The 22643-nt window shown below is 43.5% G+C and overlaps 1 protein-coding gene across 1 annotated transcript; it reads left to right on the top strand.

Moving 5' to 3' along the window:
* Positions 1 to 17014: 17014 nt before the first annotated feature.
* On the top strand, positions 17015 to 20087 carry NPBWR2 (neuropeptides B and W receptor 2). Its single transcript, XM_030533327.1, has 2 exons — positions 17015 to 17167; positions 17688 to 20087. The coding sequence occupies exon 2, from the start codon at positions 18328 to 18330 to the stop codon at positions 19363 to 19365; it is 1038 nt and encodes a 345-aa protein (XP_030389187.1). The 5' UTR covers positions 17015 to 17167; positions 17688 to 18327; the 3' UTR covers positions 19366 to 20087.
* Positions 20088 to 22643: the final 2556 nt, after the last annotated feature.

The following is a 22643-nucleotide window of genomic DNA, read 5'->3' as shown; positions in this document are numbered from 1 at the left end:
TCAGGGTAAGTAGATGATTACCTCTATCCTTTAAATTACACTGTGATTATTTGTGGATCTATGTGTAATTAATTGCCAAGTAACTTGCAGGGACGTGTAACTACATTGCATTTACTTGGTAATTTACAGAGAAAAACTAAAGGGTTATCAACACAGGTAGAGCGTGTTTCTGTGCCATTTATGCTCCTGTAACATGTGGCATCCAAGGAAGAGAAACCTGTTGCTTAGCACTTACAAGGAGAAAGAAATCATTCCTATTATAAAAATCAACGTCTCGGCAAGGAGCCGCCAGCAGACTTTGCAGAGCTGTGTACAAACAGACCATTTACGAGAAAATTATTCTCAACCCCCTTCAGCTGAAATTAAAAAGTACGTGGAAATGTAACCTTCTCAGAGACTCCAAGTGTATTTCCCACTGATAAAATGGCATTCCATTATATTACTTAGAATCCCTGACAGCAGAGATGGAAAGGAATATTTGATCATAATCTGAACCTTAGGGAGAAGTGCAGGCTTTCTCCATGCACTACATTTTCTCCTGCTTTGTCTGTTCCTGTTATAAATTAGGCATCTGATCGGAGGCTCTTGCACAGGGGATTAGTCTCAAGCTTGGGAAATCATTCCTGATACGCAGCCTACATTTTCTTTTCCTCAGTTCTAGCCCATTATTTCTATTTCTGCTCTTGTAGACCTTCTCTCAATCCTGATTGTTTACAGCCTTCAGATATTTATATGCAGTGGCTGGGATTTCCAACCAAGTTTATGGTAGTCAGGGACCCAACTCAGATGACTCGCTGTTGAAAACAGCAGCCAGTGACCCCAGCTCTGTTACTTAGTTTCCCATCAGTTCAGTTCTTCTAGGGTTTGACTGTGCTCCACTGAATGGGAGTTTTGCTACTGACTTCAGCGGAAACAGAATCAGACCTGTAGCCTTTCCTAATAAGTCAAGTTCTCCTATCCCTCAATCATTTTCATTGCTCACGTTGAATTCCTTGCATTTTATATATGCCCAGAGCTAAGTATTCCAGCTTTGCCCATTGCTGTATAAAGAGAGATCAGATGACTCAGAGTATGCAGCTAATGTGCAATAATGACCATTTTTTTCACATTGCATTGTATTTAATATTTAAATTTACTTCCTTTTTATGTATTGGTTTGCCCCATCGCTCTATATAGAGAATTTCAACAGGGATTATATGGCTCTATGAGGATTCACTTAACAGAAGTGCTTTGGCCAGGTGAAATAGAGAGCAATGTAAAATAGCTTTGGCAGGCATGGGTTGCTGTAATCAATTATTCTGTTGGAAAGCTACACATTCAAGCTTGTTTAATCCAATATTTGACCTATTCCATTTCCTTTCTTCTGTACAGTACAATTGTCTTAATGAGCAGTGTGAAGACCATGCCAAGAAGTTGATGATCCCGCTTACTGGTCCTGGAACACATTGTGGCAGGAGACTCATTTTGTGAGTTTCTTTAACAGTGAACATTGTAAAGGTATGTAATATGGGTTGCAGAAAAGGCTAGTATCAATCTGGGGCATATTAACAGGAGAATCATATGTCAGACACAGGCGGTAATTGTCCCTCTCTATTCAGCACTGATAAGGCCTCAGCTGGCATCCTGTGTCCAGTTCTGGGCACTGCACTTTATGAAAGATGTGTACAAATTGAGGAGAGTTCAGAGGAGAGCAACAAAAATGGTAAGTCAGGTTTAGAAAAACCTGACCTGTCACGAAAGGTTAAAAAAACTGGGCACACTAAATCTCAAGAAAAGAAGGCTGAGGAGGGACCTGATAACAGTCTTCAAATATGTTAAAGGCTGATCTCCATATCCACTGAAAGTAGGACAAGAAGTCCTAGGCTTACTTGTCAGCAAGGGAGATTTGGGTTCAAATCCCCATCATTGGAGGTTTTTAAGAAAGTGGTTGGACAAATATCTGTCAGGGCTGGTCTGGATTTCCTTGGCCCTGCCCTGGCACAGGGGGCTACACTTGGTGACTGCTCGGGGTCCCCTCTTACCCTACATTTCTATGATTCTAAGTATTGAAATGTTTTCTAAAACATGGTATTAAGGCAAATGTGAGTCATCTGGCTGTCATAACGGAGCCGGGAAGACTCTGGAGTGAACAAAGTGTATCAAAATGGCAAATTCATTAAGCAATTCACACTTACTTTATCCTACCATGTTTATTAGTCTTATATACCATCCCAGTTGTGCCACTTAAAAAGGGTAGATGATCCATTTATCTGTTGCTTAGAGACATTAAAATATATTGCATTGAATCTGTTCCCTGGCAGTCCCAGGAAGTGTGTGTGCTGTTTATCAGAGGGCCTATTTAGTGTATTCCAATGTAGTTGCTTGCAAAGTCTCTATATTTAAAAAAAAAAACCAGTCAATGCTATAAAAAAGATTCCTCATGAAAAAAATTCTATTGTACATAACCAGCATGAGAAACCCAGTACTCATTGGAAACAACAGTATAGCCACCTGCCATGGACAACCCTTTAATAATAGGTAATGTGTGTGCATCCTGGGGGTTATAAGAAACAATTCAATAAGAAGTTGGTGAGTGAGTGGGTGATGGATGGGAAAGGCAGAATAGAGAGGAATCCTACTGGTGTTCCATTGATCAACCCTCTACCTCTCCCATTACAACTAATCCCATTTCACTGTACTCCCTCTGATGTCCCTTCCTAGTGACTATTGAATTCCTTTTGCTCCCCTACTCCACTTCACTTTCTTCTGTTGGATGTGTCCCTTCTGCCTCTTTCGTCTGTTTCATCTGTCACTTCATCCAACCACGGTGAAAAGGCAGTGAACCAGTTGGTAGTTGAATTATCATTAGGTTTCAGAGTTAACACGCCACCAAGCTGTTGCTTGAAGCTGATTATAACCTCAAGCAGTAGGTCATCCAGCGAAGAATGTCCAGGATTGCCAATTTGTGTGATTTTATCACAAGTCTCACAATATCTAGGGGTTTTCTTATAGTCCTAGCTCCTGGATTCACGTGATTATATGAGAATCTCAACTTTCATTCTTTAAAGTTGCCCTTCTAGCCCTTGTGGTTGCAGGAAAAGGCTTGAAAATGTGAACCATAAAAATTCAAAAACCAGAAGCCAAATACAAAGAATCACAAAGACATTCATTGATAAAAATCTCAAGATTTTGAAGCCAGTCTCAGGATATTTGGGAGCCTGACACATGATTTTTGAATGCTTGGGACTGGTAATATGGTTATTCATGTCACATTCATGTTGTGGGGACATCAACCCATTCCACAGGTGAGTAATCCAGGCCAAGACTTAAGCAGACCCTGTGTGGCCACACTGCAGCACACACTACGTTCCACCATCTGGGAGCTATAGACCCTGGGTAGCTGAGAGGCTGGTGTGTGTGCCCAGCATGCTAAGTAAAATATCCCGATTGGGTTCACTGTGCCTGAGTCCTGCCTCTTGTCTGTCACAAGGGGCACGATCATGTGGACGATTCATTTCAAAACCGTAAGTGCTAGAAACACAATTTGAGAATGGCTTCGTTGTATCACCTAGATCAAGCCTCATTGATTAGGCCCCCATTGTGCTACATGCTGAACTAACAGGGAGAGACAGTCCCTGCGATCTAAACAGCCCTCACAGACTAAGGTGAGAAGGGAAACAGAGGCACAGGATTGTGAAGTGACTTGCTAAAGGTCAAACACCAGGTCAGTGCCAGGAACAGAAACCGGATCTCCAGCCCAGTGCTTTATCCATTAGATTACACTGCCTCCTTCCTGGTCCATTTCTATTTATGAAGGCCCGTCTCTTCGCTGCACATGTTGTTAGCAGCCCATTGCAGGTCTTGGACTGATCAGCTAAGCGAAACAGAATGAGTAAAAGAATCACTTTCTGATGATATTAATAAACACTTAGCCTTCTCACAAGAGTTACATGGAGGATACTGCTCTGTAGACTGCAAATGGATAGGAGTCTGTTCAGGCTCACACAGGTCATAATATTGGATGCAGACATTCTCATACCTTGTTTGTATAAAAAGAATAAACAAAGCTAGCCAGCCACCTATCTATACTTGTATATATCATTTATTTCAAGCACTGCTGGTCTGAAATACAGACCAGGAAGAAATACAGAATTTATTTTCATAGACTCATAGAATATCAGGGATGGAAGGGACCCCAGGAGGTCATCTAGTCCATCTCCCTGCTCAAAGCAGGACCAAGCCCCAACTAAATCATCCCAGCCAGGGCTTTGTCAAGCCTGAACTTAAAAACCTCTAAGGAAGGAGATTCCACCACCTCCCTAGGTAACCCATTCCATTGCTTCACCACCCTCCTAGTGAAAAAGTTTTTCCTAATATCCAACTTAAACCTTCCCCACTGCAATTTGAGACCATTAATCCTTGTACTATCATCTGGTACCACTGAAAACAGTCTAGATCCATCCTCTTTGGATTCCCCTTTCAGTTAGTTGAACGCAGCTATCAAATTCCCGCTCATTCTTCTCTTCTGCAGACTAAATAATTCCAGTTCCCTCAGCCTTTTAATTGTTTGCAGCAGGAAAGATGGGGTCAGCTCTGGCAGAATCCATTGCCTGACACATGCAAGGCCATGAATCGAGCTGTGTGACTAACAGGTTTTTTGATTCAGTGCCTGAAGTGTAAGATCAAATCATAGAATATCAGGGTTGGAAGGGCCCTCAGGAGGTCACCTAGTCAAACCCCTTTGAGTCAGCCTAAAAGAAAATAGTTTTAAATATTTTGGCAAACCAAACAAGTTTAAAACAATAGTTTTGGGGCAAACAAAATATTTGTTTGACCCAAAACGACAGGTTACATTTAATTTTTGCGGTCTTTTTGCCTTTTAAATCGTATTAAATGCAACCAAAACAAAAGTTAAAATGAAAAGTTATTTTAAATTGAAAAGTCAAATCATTTTGTTTCGAAAATGAAAACTTTCCACTTTTTTATGATTTATTTTTAACCCAAAACAATTCTGTGAATTTGACACGAACCCATGAAATGTTTCAGTCTACCCGAATCTGCATTTTTGGGGCAAAAAAAGAAGTGTTGTCTGAAAACTTCCCCCAGCTGTAGCCATGAACAAATGGGTATGCTTCATGACTCTGTAAAAGCAACAAAGAATCCTGTGGCACCTTATAGACTAACAGACGTTTTGGAGCATGAGCTTTCGTGGGTGAATACCCACTTCTTCAGATGCATGTGGTGGAAATTTCCACGGGCAGGTATATATATGCTAGCCAGCAAGCTAGAGATAACAAGGTCAGTTCAATCAGGGAGGATGAGGCCCTGTTCTAGTAGTTGAGGTGTGAAAACCAAGAGAGGAGAAACTGGTTCTGTAGTTGGCAAGCCATTCACAGTCTTTGTTCAATCCTGAGCTGATGGTGTCAAATTTGCAGATGAACTGAAGCTCAGCAGTTTCTCTTTGAAGATCAGCCACACCATCACTGGTTCATTCACCTGCACATCCACCAATGTAATATATGCCATCATATGCCAGCAATGCCCCTCTGCTATGTACATCGGCCAAACTGGACAATCTCTACGGAAAAGGATAAATGGACAAAATCAGACATTAGGAATGGCAATATACAAAAACCTGTAGGAGAGCACTTCAACCTCCCTGGCCACACTATTGCAGACCTTAAGGTGGCCATCCTGCAGCAAAAAAACTTCAGGACCAGACTCCACATGCATCTGAAGAAGTGGGTATTCACCCACGAAAGCTCATGCTCCAAAACTTCTGTTAGTCTATAAGGTGCCACAGGATTCTTTGCTGCTTTTACAGATCCAGACTAACACGGCTACCCCTCTGATACTTCATGACTCTGCTTTTCTTTAAAGTGCCTTCAAACCCAGGCCTTGTCCACTTCGGCTGGTGATTTCAACATAGGATGATTGATTGTGCTCCAGGCTGCTGGGTCTATTACAAAATACCTGGAAGCATTATTTCACCCACAGGGGATTGTTCATTAATTTCTGGATTAAACCTGAAGCCAAAATCCTCTATTGAAGCAATGTGTGATCTAATGGAGTTTCGTCCTTCCTTGTGCTTCATTCCCAATGAGCTGCAGTATGGTATTTATAGCCATCACCCTGTTAGGGTGGTGTGGAAACAAACAGCCCCACGGGAAGCTCTGGGAGGCACCATGCCTCAGGAAAACCTATGACTTCCAAGAGCCACTAGGAAAAACAACAGCCTTAATGAGGAGCAGCACACCTCCTGTTGCACCCAGCCATCTTCTCTGGTCGATAACGATGGGTGGGTCATGGCCCCACCTCCTTTGTGGTACAGCAGCAGCATGGAGTGGGCATTGACTCTCAAACCACAAGCAGTGCAATGTGTGACCAGGCAATGCGTGGTGACAGGGGTATGCACAGGAATAAAAATTTGGCTGTTTTGGGAATTTTCTGTGTCCCCCTGGCTGAAGGAGCTGGCTGTTCCCTACCCCAACCCCCTCCAATGGCCAGAGGAGTGGGCTCTTCCCACCGCGGTCCGGGGCTAGTGGAGCTCACTCTCCCACCCCAGACCCAGAGGAGTTCCTGGCCCCACTGCTTGGGGGGAGATGGCCCTGCTTGCTCCCCCTTGTGCACTCCCCTGCATGGGAGAAAAACAGGGAGAATACAGGCCCACCTAGGGAACAAAATTGGGCCCAAAGAAAGTGAGGGTCTGCAGAGGGTGGTATAAAACCTGTTTCCATCAAACCCATGTATGACAAGCCCCCTCTTGCCCTCCATCTCATCTCTATTCACCTCACTGGGCGTTAATTCTAGAGGGCAGATCTGGGGCTAAATCTGAACAGCTAATCCCTATGCATTTTTGGATATGTTTACACTGTTCTGTGAGACCCAGGTTTGCAGAGTTGGATGTTTCCAAGTCCGTGCCAGAACGTCCACATTGCATTGTAAACCTGACCTTACAGTTGCTGGACCCAGGTCTCACAGTTCTTCTAACATGTCTACAAGTTCACTGCTCCAACATGTTGACTCAAGTCTTCAGCTTGTGGGTGTCCACACTGCTTGGACAGTGGGACTCGGGCCTGATTCATCCCTTGACAGGGTCCTAGCACCAGGTCCTGAGTGCTTGCTGACCCAAGTCAGATTGCTATGTGTGTGGACAGAAGAGGGATTGGGATCAAACCGGAATCAGAGCCCGGGCTTAGTTTGCAGTGTACACATATCCTTCAGTATTTATATGGGCCCCGTGACTATAGTATCTGAGCATCTCTCAAAACTTTTAATGGATTTATCCTGCTAGAGGCAAGGAAGTGCTATTAACCTCATTATACAGATGAGGAATTGGGGCCCAGCAAGACTAAGTAACTTGTGTAAGTTCTCACAAGAAGGCTTTGCCAGAGCAGGGAAGCCCCACCATCCCAAATCCCACTGGATCATCTTTGTCATCTGCATCCAGCACTGCAGGTAAGGCAGAGTTCTCCCAGACCCTCATGAATTGTGGGCACCGAATCCCAGCTTGACCTGCCCAGGTGACTCACTGCACAACCTAAAGTCTGACTACCAAATATTCCAATTACAAAACAAACCAACAGGTTGAAACTGTTTGGGTGAAACATTTGGCAAATGCTTATAAATACACTGGCAGGAATCAGTGCTGGTGTAGGAATAAACCCTTAACTAAGGCAGGGGCTACATTTCTAATGGCTTGACCAGCCACACTGGGTCTTTTTATTCTGTTTTTCAGGATGTAACATTTTCAATCAGTTTGCTAGATCGGCTCAGGATACTAAGCACTGCTTGTAAAGATGGCTATTGACACGCCTGGACATCTCCTAGAAATAAATTACCCTGATTGTTTGTAATTGCAAAGTAGCCCTCGGGGTACATTATGTTCAGTGAGAAGAGTGTATTGATTGCATGTCTTGAAATGAGCTTGGCTCTTTGACATCAATAACAGCCAAATAAACTAGGATTCTCCCATCTAGTTCATTACCTGCAGGATGTTTGTGTTTACGTAGCACTCATCAAAGAGCAGCCAGTTGCAAATCTCCCTTTCTGACTATCACTTGGACTTCCAAATCGTGGATTGCATCAGTGACATAGACTTATTCTGGGCTGGTGCTGCTTAGATGGGCTGACAGAGTGATGTTGACTCCCTTGTCTAGGGAAGCTGCATATACCTTCCTCTAAGACTGGGGAAACGAAGCAGTGGGGACCAGCAGCAGGGAGAAAAATCCCATAATGAATCAGGTGGACAAGGAGAGAGTCTCTGAGCATAACCCAGGAAAGCAGGAAACAGTTGTAGAATGAAGGGCATAGGGAGGTCTCTGATGTATGGAGTGTGTGCGGTTGCACAGGACCGTACCACAGGCCATGCCTTACTGTCATGCATACCTGATTAGTGGCTGCTTTCCTGTCAAGCTGGCCCTCCCACTAGGTTGTTTTTTTGCAGATCTTCTCATAAATCAGAAGCACTGCTCTGATGAAGGGTTGAGCAGTCCTAACACACCCGCACCAAGGAGCAAAACCCAATGTGGAAAAGTGCAGGGGATGTGTGGGGGAGAGACAAATTATGATTGATGAATCCTTTGGCTGAAAGTCAGTCTGCTCATCTCTCCATAGCCAGAACCAAAGTGAGACAGGCTGTCTGGCACCGACCCCTTAAACAGAGAGGGAGCAACATCCATTTTGCTTTATTTGATGCTCTTCTTGGTATCTCATTAGTCTCTGGAGGAAGGCAAAAAGACAGACATCGCTTTCAAATGGGGAGAAAACTCCCTGACGAGCAGAGTCTGGCGGCACTGTCTGGCCTGCATGTCATTCCTTTCCCTGTCAGAGAATGTCCTTCAAATGCTAAATTATTTCATTGATATAGAAAACTGTGATGAGCTCTGTGATGATGAGCCACTCGGGAAACCAGAGGACAGCCTGTTACTACTTGAAAGGGAGATTATGGGGGGAGCCATAAATTCCCCACTCGCCCCCTGGAGCTCAGTGCTGGCACTGCCTTTGTACGTAGAGTGGAGCTACCTTATTACTTATTCATTTATTTTTCTATTTTCCTTTAACAATCTGATTGATTGTAATTGGTGAACTTCTCTCAGCCCCTGGTGGCTTTTGCTTACTAGCTGCTTCGTCAAAGTAAAGTGCCCCCCCTTGTGATAAAATGAGGGGACACCCATAGGCGCCGACTCTGCACCCACAGGCAGCCAAGGTCCCCATCCCACCCCACCTCATCTCACCTCCTCCTCCACCCCCTTCCCTGAGTGCACCATGTCCCTGCTCCTCCCCCTTCCCTCCCTCCCAGCACTTGCCATCTCCAAACAGCGGTAGCAAGATCCGGGAGGGAGGAGCGGGAACATGGTGCACTCAGGGGAGGAGGCGAGGAAGAGGCAGGGCTGTGGCAGGGATTTGGGGAAGGAGTCAAATAGGGGCAGGGAGGGGGTGGAGTTGGGGTGGGGACTTTGAGGAAAGGGTTGGAATGGGGGCGGGAGGGGGCAGGGCAGGGGTGGAATCAGGGTGGGGCCAGGGGCAGAGGGAGTCAAGCACTCACCGGAGGCCATTAGAAGTCAGCGCCTATGGGAACACCTGTTAATGTGCAGTGGGGCAGGATCTACGTGCTGTGAGCCATTCTATTGTCTATAGATACTCTGCATTCGAGAAAGGTGCCACACAGCTCATGCCAGGTAATGACAGCACCAATTTACTATCCTGCATCACTGTACATGGCCTCTCCAGGGGAAAGTGACAAGTAATGGCAGTAGATGGTAAGCCCTGGGATACATCATTCACATCATGCCAACCCCAAAATCACACCAGGCATTGCCACGGATGTAGGCTTGTTTGCCTTCATGTCCTGGTGAACAGTGTGAAACTGATACTTCTTGCCAATCACAGGACAGGTACAGAGCAATCAGCAGCACTCATGCAAGCTTCCCCAACCCACCTGGTCAATGGTCTCTAGACCTTGATTTGGCAGACCCGCTACAGTTTGGTCTCCATGTCCCATTCAATTCTTGGCCTCTCTTCTGAGCCTTCCAATAAGGGTGCAGATTAATGCCAGTTATCATGATGGTTCTGTGAGCTGTCATCCAAGTGTATGTCTATCAGGGAAGACTTTGGTTCCTTTGCTAACAACTGAACAATTGATGTCTCATCACAGAAGATAGTTTCATGGAATGAAGCCAGTCATCTCACAGACTTAAAAAAGCCACACACCTGGAACGTCACTCAAGCTATCTTTACCATTCAGTGCATTACATCCCCCTTCACAACTTGAGAGAGAAAAGGGAGTGAAAATAGATATGAAAGGGAAAAACCAGTTTCTTAGATTGAAGATGGTGGAGATGAAGAGAGAAAACCAGGAATGAAAAAGGCATGAATACAGAGTTCAATGGGTGATTTAATGAGCTATTAATTGAGGAAGCAGATTGCAAGATGACCCTGTGGCCCAAAGGTCAAATTTCTGAAATAGATGTTGGTTTTTCTCTGGCTCACCAGCAGTGAAGCTACAGAAATGAATAGGATCCATCAGTCTGCTTACTTCTGCCTCAGGTGAACTTCCAAGAGAGTTGGAATAAATTGGGTAATCTGGACGCGTAACACAATGATTCTTTCAAAATCTCATTAAGATGATTGAAAGTTCCTTCAAGAGACAGCCCCTCAGCTAACACAATGGCACTTTATGGTCCGGATTCTCTTTTCACCAGTCACAAGATGCAAAAAGGGTGACGAAACGGGACACCATCACTGGCCCAAGAGAACGTGCTGGTGTAGATGTGCTGTTTGTGTGCTCTCTTAGCATGCAGGCCGAGTGCCAGGGCAGACAGAGAGCAAGGAGCTGGCACACTGAGGGTCTGCTCAGCTACACCCTTCCTCCAATGTCATAAGCCCACTAAAGACGCAAAGCCAGTGTTGGAATTTAAAGCTGCCTGTCGTGTTGTGTCTTTCTTTGAAAATTTGGCTTTGAATGTTTAACTAAACGCAACAAAATGCCAGTTTCCCTCCTTCTCTCTCTGAATAGGCCCACCCCCCATTGTGTCAAGGTATTGCAAGGCTCTCCGAACATGGCTGAGACCACACCGTTTACCCAACATGTGGTTATACATAGTCACAGGGGGCTGAGCAGAAGTAGCACTTTCCGCCTTCCATTCGGCAGCCTAATTTTCAGAAACTGAACTTCACTTTTGCATGCACAGTTGTGTGCACCCATTTTATGCACCTGCATGCTCCATTGACAGAGAACCCATTCACTGAAAGAAAGAGAGAGAAAAAAAACAACGATCAAAAGGAAAGGAAAATGGAGAGCGGGAGAGAGAGTAAAAGGAGGGTAAAAAAGGAGAAGTGAATTGAGTTGCAATTTTCTACTGGCACATTCTGCCTGTTTTGAATGCAATTTTCACACACAGCTTAAATGCAGGCATCAATCACATGAATGATGCCTCTGCCAACTTAACTGCAAGCCCAAGTCAGACGGTTATTTTTGTTCACAATCAATTTTGCTAGAATAAAACCCTTAGTCATTTTGCAGATTGTTCCCAGCAGGAGTCTTTGGAAATTATAGCCCTTGAAAACTCCATTATTTCATGAGCTGTTGGCTGAAGGGCTAGAGGGGAAGCTGTGCAGACACTTGTGGTTTCAGTTCACAGGGGGGCTTGCAAACATTTTCCTTGTTTTTGACCTGTGTGGGATTGTACCTGCTAAGTTTGGCATTGAGTTTTGGCTTTGACAGAATCTGAAATTTACAGCACACCACCATCAGACCTAATTCATTTTTCACCCCTTCCGTGGGAAGGAGAAATCAGTTAATCGGTTCCCTCAAAGCTGGGCCGAAGTCCCCTGGGAAAGTTTGCAAACCTCAGCTGACCTTTCAATGATGCTGCACTATGGTTTACATTTGTAATGAAACCCTAACCCTCCCTGGGCACATTTCACAATGCTCTCCAAATCTAAGCTGTCCCAAGGCAGCTGCTGTCACCACCATCTTAACCCTTGTCTCTGCTCTAACGATGTCTGTGTTACTGCCGTGGAACTCAAATCTGGCCATCTGTCTCGGATTCAGACTGTCTCCCAGCCAGCCAGCACTGCAAGCGGAACATTTTGTGTCTGTCTGTCTGGACCACGGCGCTAGATGGGAGTTGATAGCAGACGCCAGGCTTATGGAGGTGATAAAATACAATTGATTTTGGCATCACAACAGCTTTCCCCTTCCTTAAACAAATGCATTTTCTTTCTTAACCTGAATAAAGCCAAGCTGTACTAGTGTGGGTTGCAGGAAGTAAAACCTGGCTCTGACAAAGGATTTTCCATGGATAAAACGTGTTTCAAACCTTTATTTTAACTTGAATCACAATAATAACATGGGGTATTCAAAAGAATGGGTCAGAACAGTTTTAAATAGCTTAAAATCAAAAACAGCCTGTATGTTTTGTTGCACCTGCATCCTTTCTCCTCCTTCACTCTCTTCCCTCACTCACTACACACCTTCCAGCTTCTGCAAACAAGGCCAGGGTCTTATAGACAAAATCTCCTTCACAAGACCCCCCTGATTCATTCCTGGAGCAGGTCCACCCTCTACACTGAATGAGGTCTGTGCTCTGTGGGAAAAAATAATCTGTAGTCATATAATCAGTGTCATAATGCATACACACAAGCGGGCCAAATTAAAGTTGCACAGGATTTAGTCTAGATTTAGATATTCAATTTCAGCAACATCCAATCTGTCTGTATGTCAGTCTCAGCAGAAGGGTAGATAGAGGGCAATGGAAAATGGGTGCATTTAGTTTATATACTTGTTATCAGCTTGGCCATGCATACAGGATAGGCTGGAGGGTTTGCACACCTGTAGAGACCATTTTGCCTCTAGAGAAGTGCCACTCTTGACAATGCTGTCTCAGAACATCAGGGGCAATGAACAACATGTATTGTCCCTATACCTCTCCATGTCACTATACAGCAAATGACTCGTTAGGAAAGAGAGATCTTGTTTTAATGCAGAAGTCTTCAGTGATGGGGCGGAGAAATGCGGAAGGTAAACAGTAAAAGCATCTGCTTCTAAAGTTCTTCTCCACACTGCCTGCCTGTCTTTACAGAAATGCAATGAGAAAGAACAAGTAACCAGCTCACACAGGAAGATTTAGACAGTCCTTATTTGATAAAACAGCAGGGCGTACTACATTTCAGGTGCCTCTTAGGCAGGCTCTTTTCCTCTAGAATGAACACACCAACACCACAGGACACCAATTCAAAATGGCCATGGACAGCTCACACGTACACATTGCCAGGACCCAGTGAACTGGCTACCTGTCAGCCTCCAAACTCTCCTCTAACTTTCAGAAACAGCTAATTGGGATCTCTTCTGCCTTCACTGACAGGGCAAATGTGCTTGGACAGCAGACAGTGATGTGAGCAAAAGCCAGGCTGGAGACGCTTGAATTATTTTCAGACTTTCATTTTGTGCATAGCACACAGAAAATAAAATATCCCCTTTGTACGAACCAGGTCAGAGGACTAATTGCAAGGGCGTGAAGTAAACTTACGATGAGATAGAGAGTTATGTAATTTCTATGAACATGGATGCAAATTCATCCTTGGTGTATTTCCATTTCTGCTGATGAAGGATAAATATAGTCAAATGGATTAATTTTCTAAGTGTGTGAGTCTAAATTGCTGCTGACAAGTCTGTGTGCAAATCAGTTGCACCCACAATCAGGAAGCTGTATGCACAAGTACTGGTATGCATTACTGTTGTCCATTTGCATTAACAGTTGTCCATTTGCATGTGCAAAATTGGGATTTGGAGGTTTATCTTGGTTAGTCACATTTCGTCACTCCTTAGATATGTTTTCCATATGAGACTGATCCTTTGAACAGTAAATTCACTGGTATGTATCTCTGAAATGTGCCTTATACTCCACATCTGTTTCTTTGCATCAGATCTAGAAAGTAGTTTCCAAACACTGCATTTTCATGAAGCAGTGTAAATCACATAATACATTGCTTGAATCCAGGCCCCTGCCTCTAACTGGATCTTAGGTGCAAGCTCTGTTGCCTAAAATGAACACTATTGCAGGTAGTGAATGCTATAGCTAATAGAAATTATTATAATTGTTTAGCAAGTAACTGTTATACATTTTTGTCTGTACTTTAACTGGGGGAGGGGGCAAGTAAGGGGACATGATATAAATGGAAGAAGAGAAGACAGAAGAAGAGGAACACTGATGAGGTGAATGGAATCACACCAGTGTGAAAAGAGTGTGAGTAAGGTCTTGTCTACACAGGAACATCCAGGAAAGTTAACTGGAATGAACCAAAAGTGGGAATTTGAAGTGGATCAGTAAAACTGCATTAAATCCGTGAGTGAACGCTCTCATTCAGAATTAAAGTGACATTAATTCACTTCACTTCCAAAGTGAATTAAGCTAAACCTAATTAAGGCAACTTTATTTCTGAATAACAAGGTCCACAGAGGGATTTAATGTGATCTAACTAATACACTTCAAATACACACCTTTGGTTAATTCATATTATCTTTCCTGGATATCCCTGTGTAGACAAGCCCTGAAAGGAGAATCAGACCTCAAGGCTCCCTTTCTCTTCCTTTTTCTACCACTTGAAAACCCCAAGAAGGTTCAGTTCCTTGTAGGATTGTCAGCCCTCAAGGATAGGCCTGGAGTCTCCAGGAATTAAAGATTAATCTTTAATTAAAGATTATGTCATGTCATGAAATCTTCAGCAATACAGCCAACCAAAATTGGCAACCCTAGTTCCTTGGGGCAAGGATCAATATTGTAGTCTATGTTTGTACCATGCCTAGCACAATGGGGTCCTGGACATGCTATCATAAAAAGTAAATAACCATCTTCTTCTTGCCCACTTCTCAGCTCTTCTCCTCTTCCTCAGGGCTGGGATGGTCAATTTCTTATTATGAAGTTTTTCCAGGGAATTCTGATGATCCTCCTAACGCCAGGAAATTATTTTCTAGGAAGTTTAACTGCCCACTGAATACTCAACCTTGTGACTTATACAGGGCACTCATTTGCTTGTAAACATTTTATGTGGCACCTCCATGCTTGTCTATGCGATGCACTTTTGCACCACTGTAGATAAATCAGTTTAGCCCCATTGGCATAAGCCCCAAATTTCCAAATTAAAGTAACATTGTAAATCTTTGTATCAGGCTAGAGCATCTATATTAGGGGATGGAGAGGTGTAAGAACAGCAAGCAATAGTTACACCAGAGTGTATTTTTAACATAGGCAAAGCCCTTGTTAGTTTTAGTTTTCAGAGATGATGTGGTTCATAAAGCCAGAAGCAAGTGTTGTGAGCCTCTAGTCTGAGTTCCTGCATAACAAAGGCCAAAAGCCTTCCCCAAATTAATTCCTGTTGAACCAGAGCAAATTTTTTAGGGAAAAAAAATTCAACTGACATTCAAAAATTGTGAGTAACGGAGAATCTATTACAGCTCTTGATGAATTGTTCCAATGGTTAATTACACTTACTATTAAAAATTTGTGCTTTTTTTTTTTTCTAGTCTAAAGTTATCTAGCTTCAACTTCCAGCCACTGGATCTTTTTATACTTTTGTTTCCTAGACTGAAGAGCTCTCTGTTATCAAATTTCTGTTCCCCACATAGGCTCTTATAGACTGTGATCCACGCATCCCTTAGCCTTCTCTTCGACAAGCTAAATAGATTGACTTCCTTGAGTCTTTTCCTTGCAGGCCTGTTTTCCAGTCTGTTAATCATTCTTGTGACTCTTCTCTGAACCCTCTCCAATTTAAGTTCAATTTAGTTCCGTCTCAATGGCTGCCTAGATTGCTGCCATGAATGAATCTTCTTTTCCCCCCTGTATACTCTTTATTTGTTTCTTCATGACCTTGATCTTCTGTGTTCAGCAGAGAAATAAAAAGTTACCTTCAGCATTTCTACATGGTGCATGGAACTTCAATATCAGACACAAAGACAATTACTCCAGATGGCCTTAAGGCATTACCTTCGTGTCTACAATATAACAAACATTGCAATGCACATTCGTGACTCCATTCGTGCTCAGTTACTGGAATGAACTTGAACTTTGTCACATCAGAAAAGTACAAATATAAGAAACATGCACAAAAACAGCTGCCCTACTGGGGTTAAACCTGCTCTCTGATATGCGGGGGCAATTCCTGGCTCATGTAAACATGCAAGACATTGGTCTGAGCCCAAGTCTGCAAGAAGTGGTGGCATCATCCCACTGCCCGCAGGTGTTAGCAGACACCTTGCCCTAGAGAATCAAATGATATTTTGATGGGTTGTTAAAATACTTTTTTTACTGGCATCAGACAAAAGAGCAAGCAATTTGGGTCTGGCTGGTCCATTTTTAGTAGACTAGAGACCTTTTTCCCTCACAATGGTGTAAATCAGAGGCAATGCCATGCACATCAATGGTGTTACACCAGAATAAAATCAATTGAAGGAGAATGAGTTATTGCTTTTACACAGACATTTGCAAGTAAAGGGAACGAATATTTTTACATTAAGGGGCAATTATGATGCATTCTACACCCCAGAAGGGATCCTTCTTCCTTTTGCATTGGCTTGCATCTCTCTCTGACGAAGGCTTTTGCTGTGTTTCCATGCTAGGGCCAGATCTCTAGGTGGTGCAAATCAGCTGAGATCCACTGAAGTCAATTTATAGCAGCTGAACATCGGGCAGAGCATCTCACTGAAAGATCTGTAATGTGTCTATTGCCCTCACATCTGGACCCCTTACACCAGTGAGAACCACCGAGTGATTGCTTCTGAGTGAGACAGTTAAAATCTCCCACATTCTAATAGTCAGCCGACAGTTCTGGTGCAGCTTGTGCATTTCAACATCCCCTTCATTCCTAAAAAGAAGTGCCCTGTTGTATCATCTGTTGGGGCTTTCTTGTTTGTTTGTTTGTTTGTTTGTTTGTTTGTTTGTTTGTTTGTTTGTTTGCAGCATCAAGGTTGCTTGTCCTTTAAATAGCCCAGTGTGGATATAACCATTTTTTTCCCAATGTGATAAATTTTATTGATCAAACACTACCGCCAAATAGATCTGATTGCAAGGACTGGTAACGTCAGCATAGCTTAGAGACCCTCCTCCAACTCAGATTAAAGAGAGAAGAGACTCAACAGAGGAAGGTAGCAAGCGCTGGAGAAAATGGCAAAATCCCATGTCTTATGCAGGTAAGAGGAACATTCAGCTTTAGCTTTGTACGTTAAAGATTCTAGCCTGGGCATGCCTTTTATTATGTTTTTGAACTGGCAAAATACAGCTGGTGTCTGACACTTTTTTTGTGTGCAAAGCCTGCAGACTAGTTGGTGAACCTTTGCTCTTAGTGGATTTGTTTCTCGGAAGAGGAATTTTTGAAAGTGCCTAGAACAAATCCTAGCAACGGAGAAAGCACCAGATAGAAAGATGTAAATAGAAGGGACTGTTCCTGCTATGACTATAAACTGTTCATTTGTTGCAGGTGCTTCTTTTTCTTTTTTCTGTATAAATATTGAACTTTTGGGATCAGAAGTTTCATGCAGCTCTGTGTGTGCTGAGTCTCACATATTGTAATCCTGCTATTTTTCATAGGGATGTTCTTGCTATTGAATAAGGTCCTAAATGACTATGGGGCTAAAATTAGCTGCACTTGAGTTCTTTTCCTTTTCAGAAATGCCCATTCAATCACATTGTTTGTTTTTTTCCTTTTTGCAGGGGCTTTAGGAAGTGACGGGGATGCATGCGATGGCGAGACTGCAGCTGGACTGGGCTAGAAAGCAGACTTATTATCAGTGAATTTGCTGGGGGTGAAAAGATTCTGGAAGCCCCTTGACCTGGAAGAACATATTAACTAAAAACTAAAATGCCTCCGCTCTCTGGTGTGGAAAAGTAAGCGGCTGCCTGTGTAAGTAAAGACAGCAGAACTTCCCATGAATCCTCAGCCTGTTGTAAATAGTTTGCTGGGCACGAAGCTTGCCCCATCTGCAGTGTTTTGCTTCCATCTAACCTAAGAGGGATCTTTGCTTCAGCCAATCCATCTGGAGCTGCCTGACTTTTCTAGCACCGCACAGCTCCTACTCAGACTGATGTGCATAAAATTGAAGAGCTCTTGTGTGTTTTATTTCCCTCTCTCATTTGGTTGAGGAACCCCAGGTTTCACCAGCAGCGGGGTGGTTTAATGGCATTTTTTTTTCCACTGCTGAGTTAAAAATTTCAGCTTTTACAAGGGAACTAGACATCCAATTCCTGCCACAGTTCGCATCTCGCTTCGGAAAATAACCAGTGTCCAGCTGAAATGTGAGCCTCTTTTCACCATCGATGTGGTGCTCTCCCTGTAAAGCTGTGAAGATCTGCAATGAAATCTGAATACAGTTCTTTATCCCTGAAAGCAGGCATGGAAAATAATTTCAGGGTAAGCAATCTGAATACCACCTGCAATGATACAAGCTATGGCAGGTACTTGGACAATGGCACAAGGTCCAACCTCACCTTCCATGAACAGTCTCCTGACTTCTACGTGGTCCTCCCAGTGATTTACTCTGTGATCTGTGCAGTGGGGCTTACAGGCAATACCGCTGTCATCTACGTGATCCTCAAGGCTCCTAAGATGAAGACAGTGACCAACATGTTCATCCTGAACCTAGCTATAGCTGATGACTTGTTCACTTTGGTTCTGCCCATTAACATTGCTGAGCATCTCTTGCACTACTGGCCCTTTGGAGCAATCCTCTGCAAGATCATCCTATCTATAGACCACTACAACATCTTCTCTAGCATCTATTTCCTCACGGTGATGAGCATAGACAGGTACCTGGTTGTCCTGGCCACTGTCCGGTCCAAAAGGATGCCCCATCGTACCTATCGAGCAGCCAGAATTGTCAGTCTGTGCATCTGGGCCCTGGTCACCATCATAGTTCTCCCTTTCACCATCTTTGCCAATGTCTATGTAGATGGCCTGGAGATCAAAAGCTGTGGTCTAAATTTCCCCAAACCTGAGAGGTTTTGGTTCAAGGCCAGCAGGATCTATACCCTAATCCTTGGCTTTGCCATTCCTGTATCCACCATCTGCATTCTCTACACCATGATGCTGTATAAACTGAGGAACATGCACTTGAATTCAAATGCTAAAGCCCTGGACAAAGCCAAGAAGAAGGTCACCATTATGGTCTTCATTGTTCTGACTGTGTGCCTCTTCTGCTGGACCCCCTTCCACCTGGCCACCATCGTGGCTTTGACCACTGACTTAGCGCAGACCTCCTTGGTCATAGGTATCTCCTACTTCATCACCAGTTTGAGCTATGCCAATTCATGCCTGAATCCTTTTTTGTATGCTTTCTTGGATGACAGTTTTCGGAAAAGTTTCAGAAAGATGTTGGAATGCAGAGCTGCTTAAAAGATGGACCATGCCTCTCTGTTCCCTTCCCTCTCATGGCTTTGCAGAGACAACCTTACAAACTCTTCAGTGTATGACTGAGGAACAGATGAGTTTATGCTTTCTATTTAACTAGGCTTTTTGTTTAGTTAATTATATATATGTATGTGTGTATGTATGTATGTGTTTGTTTCTTTTGCATTTTTCACAATTCTAATCACAAATCTTTCATTTTCCTTGTATGAATCTCACAATCACTTAAAGTTGCGGGGTTGGTTTGTTGTTTTTGCTTGATTGTGTCTTACTTAGGGGGAAAATCCTGAAACATTAAAGAATGACAACCTTTTTATAAAGTGTATTCTTGTCATCTCATGGTCTTGCATTGCCACCTGCTGTACAATTACAGAACTGGGTCTCTTAAAGGGTTGAAGCTATAATGCTACTGGAAAAGACCAGCCTTTTAAAGATGGATGTAACTTTAAGTTATTAATCTATATGTTGTGTGCAGAATTGTTATAATGGAGCAGGTTGAGCTACCAGATTCAGCTGTGCATTGTAAAAATGGATTTTAATAATGAGATAAAAAGTTGCATTTGAGAAAAAAAATTGCATCCCGGTCTGTGTGAGTATGTGTCTTGGATATAGTTTGATTTCTGAGGGGAGTCTGTTTTCCCCCATATCCAAACAAGACAATATACAAATATTGTGGTGACTGTAGAAAAAGTAATTTGTGTATTATTAATGCCAAGACTTTTCTTTTCATTTTCTAATGTTTAAAAAGACATAGACTTTAAAGCATTTGATGAAATAAATCACATTGAAAAGTGTCTGGCTTTTCTACCAAAAGCAAATTTTATAAGAAACTCTGTGCTATCCTACTCATCCCAATATCACTGCCCTGTAAATTTCATGTCACCTGATCTATAACTCTGAATCATTGCTTATAATATAGCAAAGATGTGCTGCCAACCACAAGAAAAGCCCTAGAAAAGGTGGCACATAGAGACCTTCATTCAGCCCAGCAAATGCTTAACTTGAAACTGGTGAGTAGTCCTATTAATGGGTGATGGTCACATGAAGTACATGCCTAAGCTGGCCCATGTAAGCTGATTGGGCTTGCAGAGCTTGGGCTGTGGGGCTATAAAACTACAGTGTCTATGGGATCTGGTGAGGGTCCCAGAGCTCAGGCTCCAGCCTGAGTCCAAACATCTATACTGCTATTTTATAGCCCTGCAGCTCGAGTCAGCCAACACAGGCCAGCCACAGGTGTTTAAGTGCAGTGCTGACACGTCCTATGTGTCTTCCTGAAGCAGGACCAGAAAGAGAGATTCAGAAGATCTGGAATCTCATGCTGTGTTGAAGAACTACAGTAACTATGGGTAATTGTGCTGACAAGCTGTCCTGAGACCAACACAGCCCTATTACTCACACCTTCTTGTCAACTGTCTGCAATGGGCCACTCCCTTACCACTTCAAAAGTTATTTTCCCTCCCTTGGTATCCTGCTGTTAATTGATTTATCTCATTAAATTGACCTAACACTTGGTAAAGCAACCCCCCTCCTTTCATGTATTTATAACTATTCCTGTATTTTTCACTTCATGCATCTGCTGACGTGGGTTTTAGCCCACAAAAGCTTATGCCCAAATAAATTTGTTAGTCTCTAAGATGCCACAAGGACTCCTCGTTGTTTTGGCTGATACAGACTAACGTGGCTACCCCTCTGAAACATTCAGCAGCGAGTGCTTTATTGTTAGCTCTGGAGAAACTCAAAAGATTCAGAGGTCAAGTTAGGGGCAATATTAAAGAGTTCGCATGCTTTTCTGAATTTCAGTTTCTTTGGGCTGTGCCCAGGGGACAACTCTTGGTGGTAACAAGGACTCCTCTTCTCTCTGTCCTCTCCCTTTTTCTGACAGGTGGGAATAAGGAGCACAAGTCCCATTGACTTTCATGGCTTTGGAAAAATCTCACCTGGATCAGATAACGTTATTGCTCCACATCATTCCAGCCTTAATGCAAAGTTCCAAAGAAGATTTACAACTCAGAGAGAAAGTGAATGATAACTCCACTGTTAAAGAGTCTTTCTTGGGCTTCAGATAAGTTGCTGGACAATTCTCTTTCCTCTAACCAGTGAGTATTTTTATACCAGTTCAGTGCACCTAAGCAATTGCGTGTGTGATTAATTTGTCCACCCAAGTACCAATATAGCACATGCAAATCAGGTACATTTGCACAAAAACAGGTAATCAGATCCATTTTCATACCCAGTTCCCATATTTGTGCAAAAGTTCATGGTGACTATATGGGCAAATTAATAATAGTAATTCCTAGCTCCTACCTAGGACTTTTCATTGGTAGATCTCATGGCACTTTACAAAAGGAGGTCAGTATCATGATCTTTAATTTTAGAGATGAGGAAACTGAGGCAGAGAGAAATGAAAGTGACTTGACCAACATGACCCAGCAGGCCTGTGTCAGAGTTAGGAATAAACTCTGATCTCTAGAATTCCAGTCCAGTGCATTCTACACTAGAAAACACTGCTTCTTATCAGCCACTGACCGATGCCCAAATGAGGCCCTGACCTAATTCTAAGTGGCAGCACTGGGTGGAGATAAGGTTACTATGGCATCATTGCATTTACTTTGAGGATTGGTTGCAGTGCCCAGGTTTGCATGGACATGAAACTTAGAGAGGGGGAATCCCCCCCGAGCAGATCTGCTGACTTTGGCTTGTGGCGGCCATGAGCTGCATGCAGGAAACCGAGTTCCATTATTTATCATCACTTTGTGTCCCCAGACCACATCACTGAACCATAATTGTCAAACTTTGCTAGAATGACCAGATCACAAGTGTGAAAACTCGGGATGGGGTAGGGGGTGTAATAGGTGCCTATGTAAGAAAAAGCGCCAAATATCAGGACTGTCCCTATAAAATTGGGACTTCTGGTCACCAGGGGCGGCTCCAGGCCCCAGCATGCCAAGGGGCGGCAAGCCGCGGGGGCGCTCTGCCAGTGCCGCAAGGGCGGCAGGTCTGCCGAAGCCGAGGGAGCAGCAGACCCTCTGCAGGCAAACCGCCAGAGGCAGCCTGCCTGCCGTGCTTGGGGTAGCAAAATCCCTATAGCTGGCCCTGCTGGTCACTCTACACTTTGCTCAAGACACACCAAGGACTCAACGAGCTGTGGGGCAGGCGTTGCAGGACAGACAGAGGGGCAGGCGTTGCAGCTGCACAGGCAGAGGGGACGTTTGCTCAAGAGTGCTCGACATTATACAGTCTGAGAGCTGCAGTCTTGTACACAAAGA

This window comes from Gopherus evgoodei, chromosome 14 (genome assembly GCF_007399415.2).
Source record: "Gopherus evgoodei ecotype Sinaloan lineage chromosome 14, rGopEvg1_v1.p, whole genome shotgun sequence".
Lineage (NCBI taxonomy): Eukaryota > Metazoa > Chordata > Testudines > Testudinidae > Gopherus > Gopherus evgoodei.
This window is presented reverse-complemented; position numbering and strand designations above follow the sequence as displayed.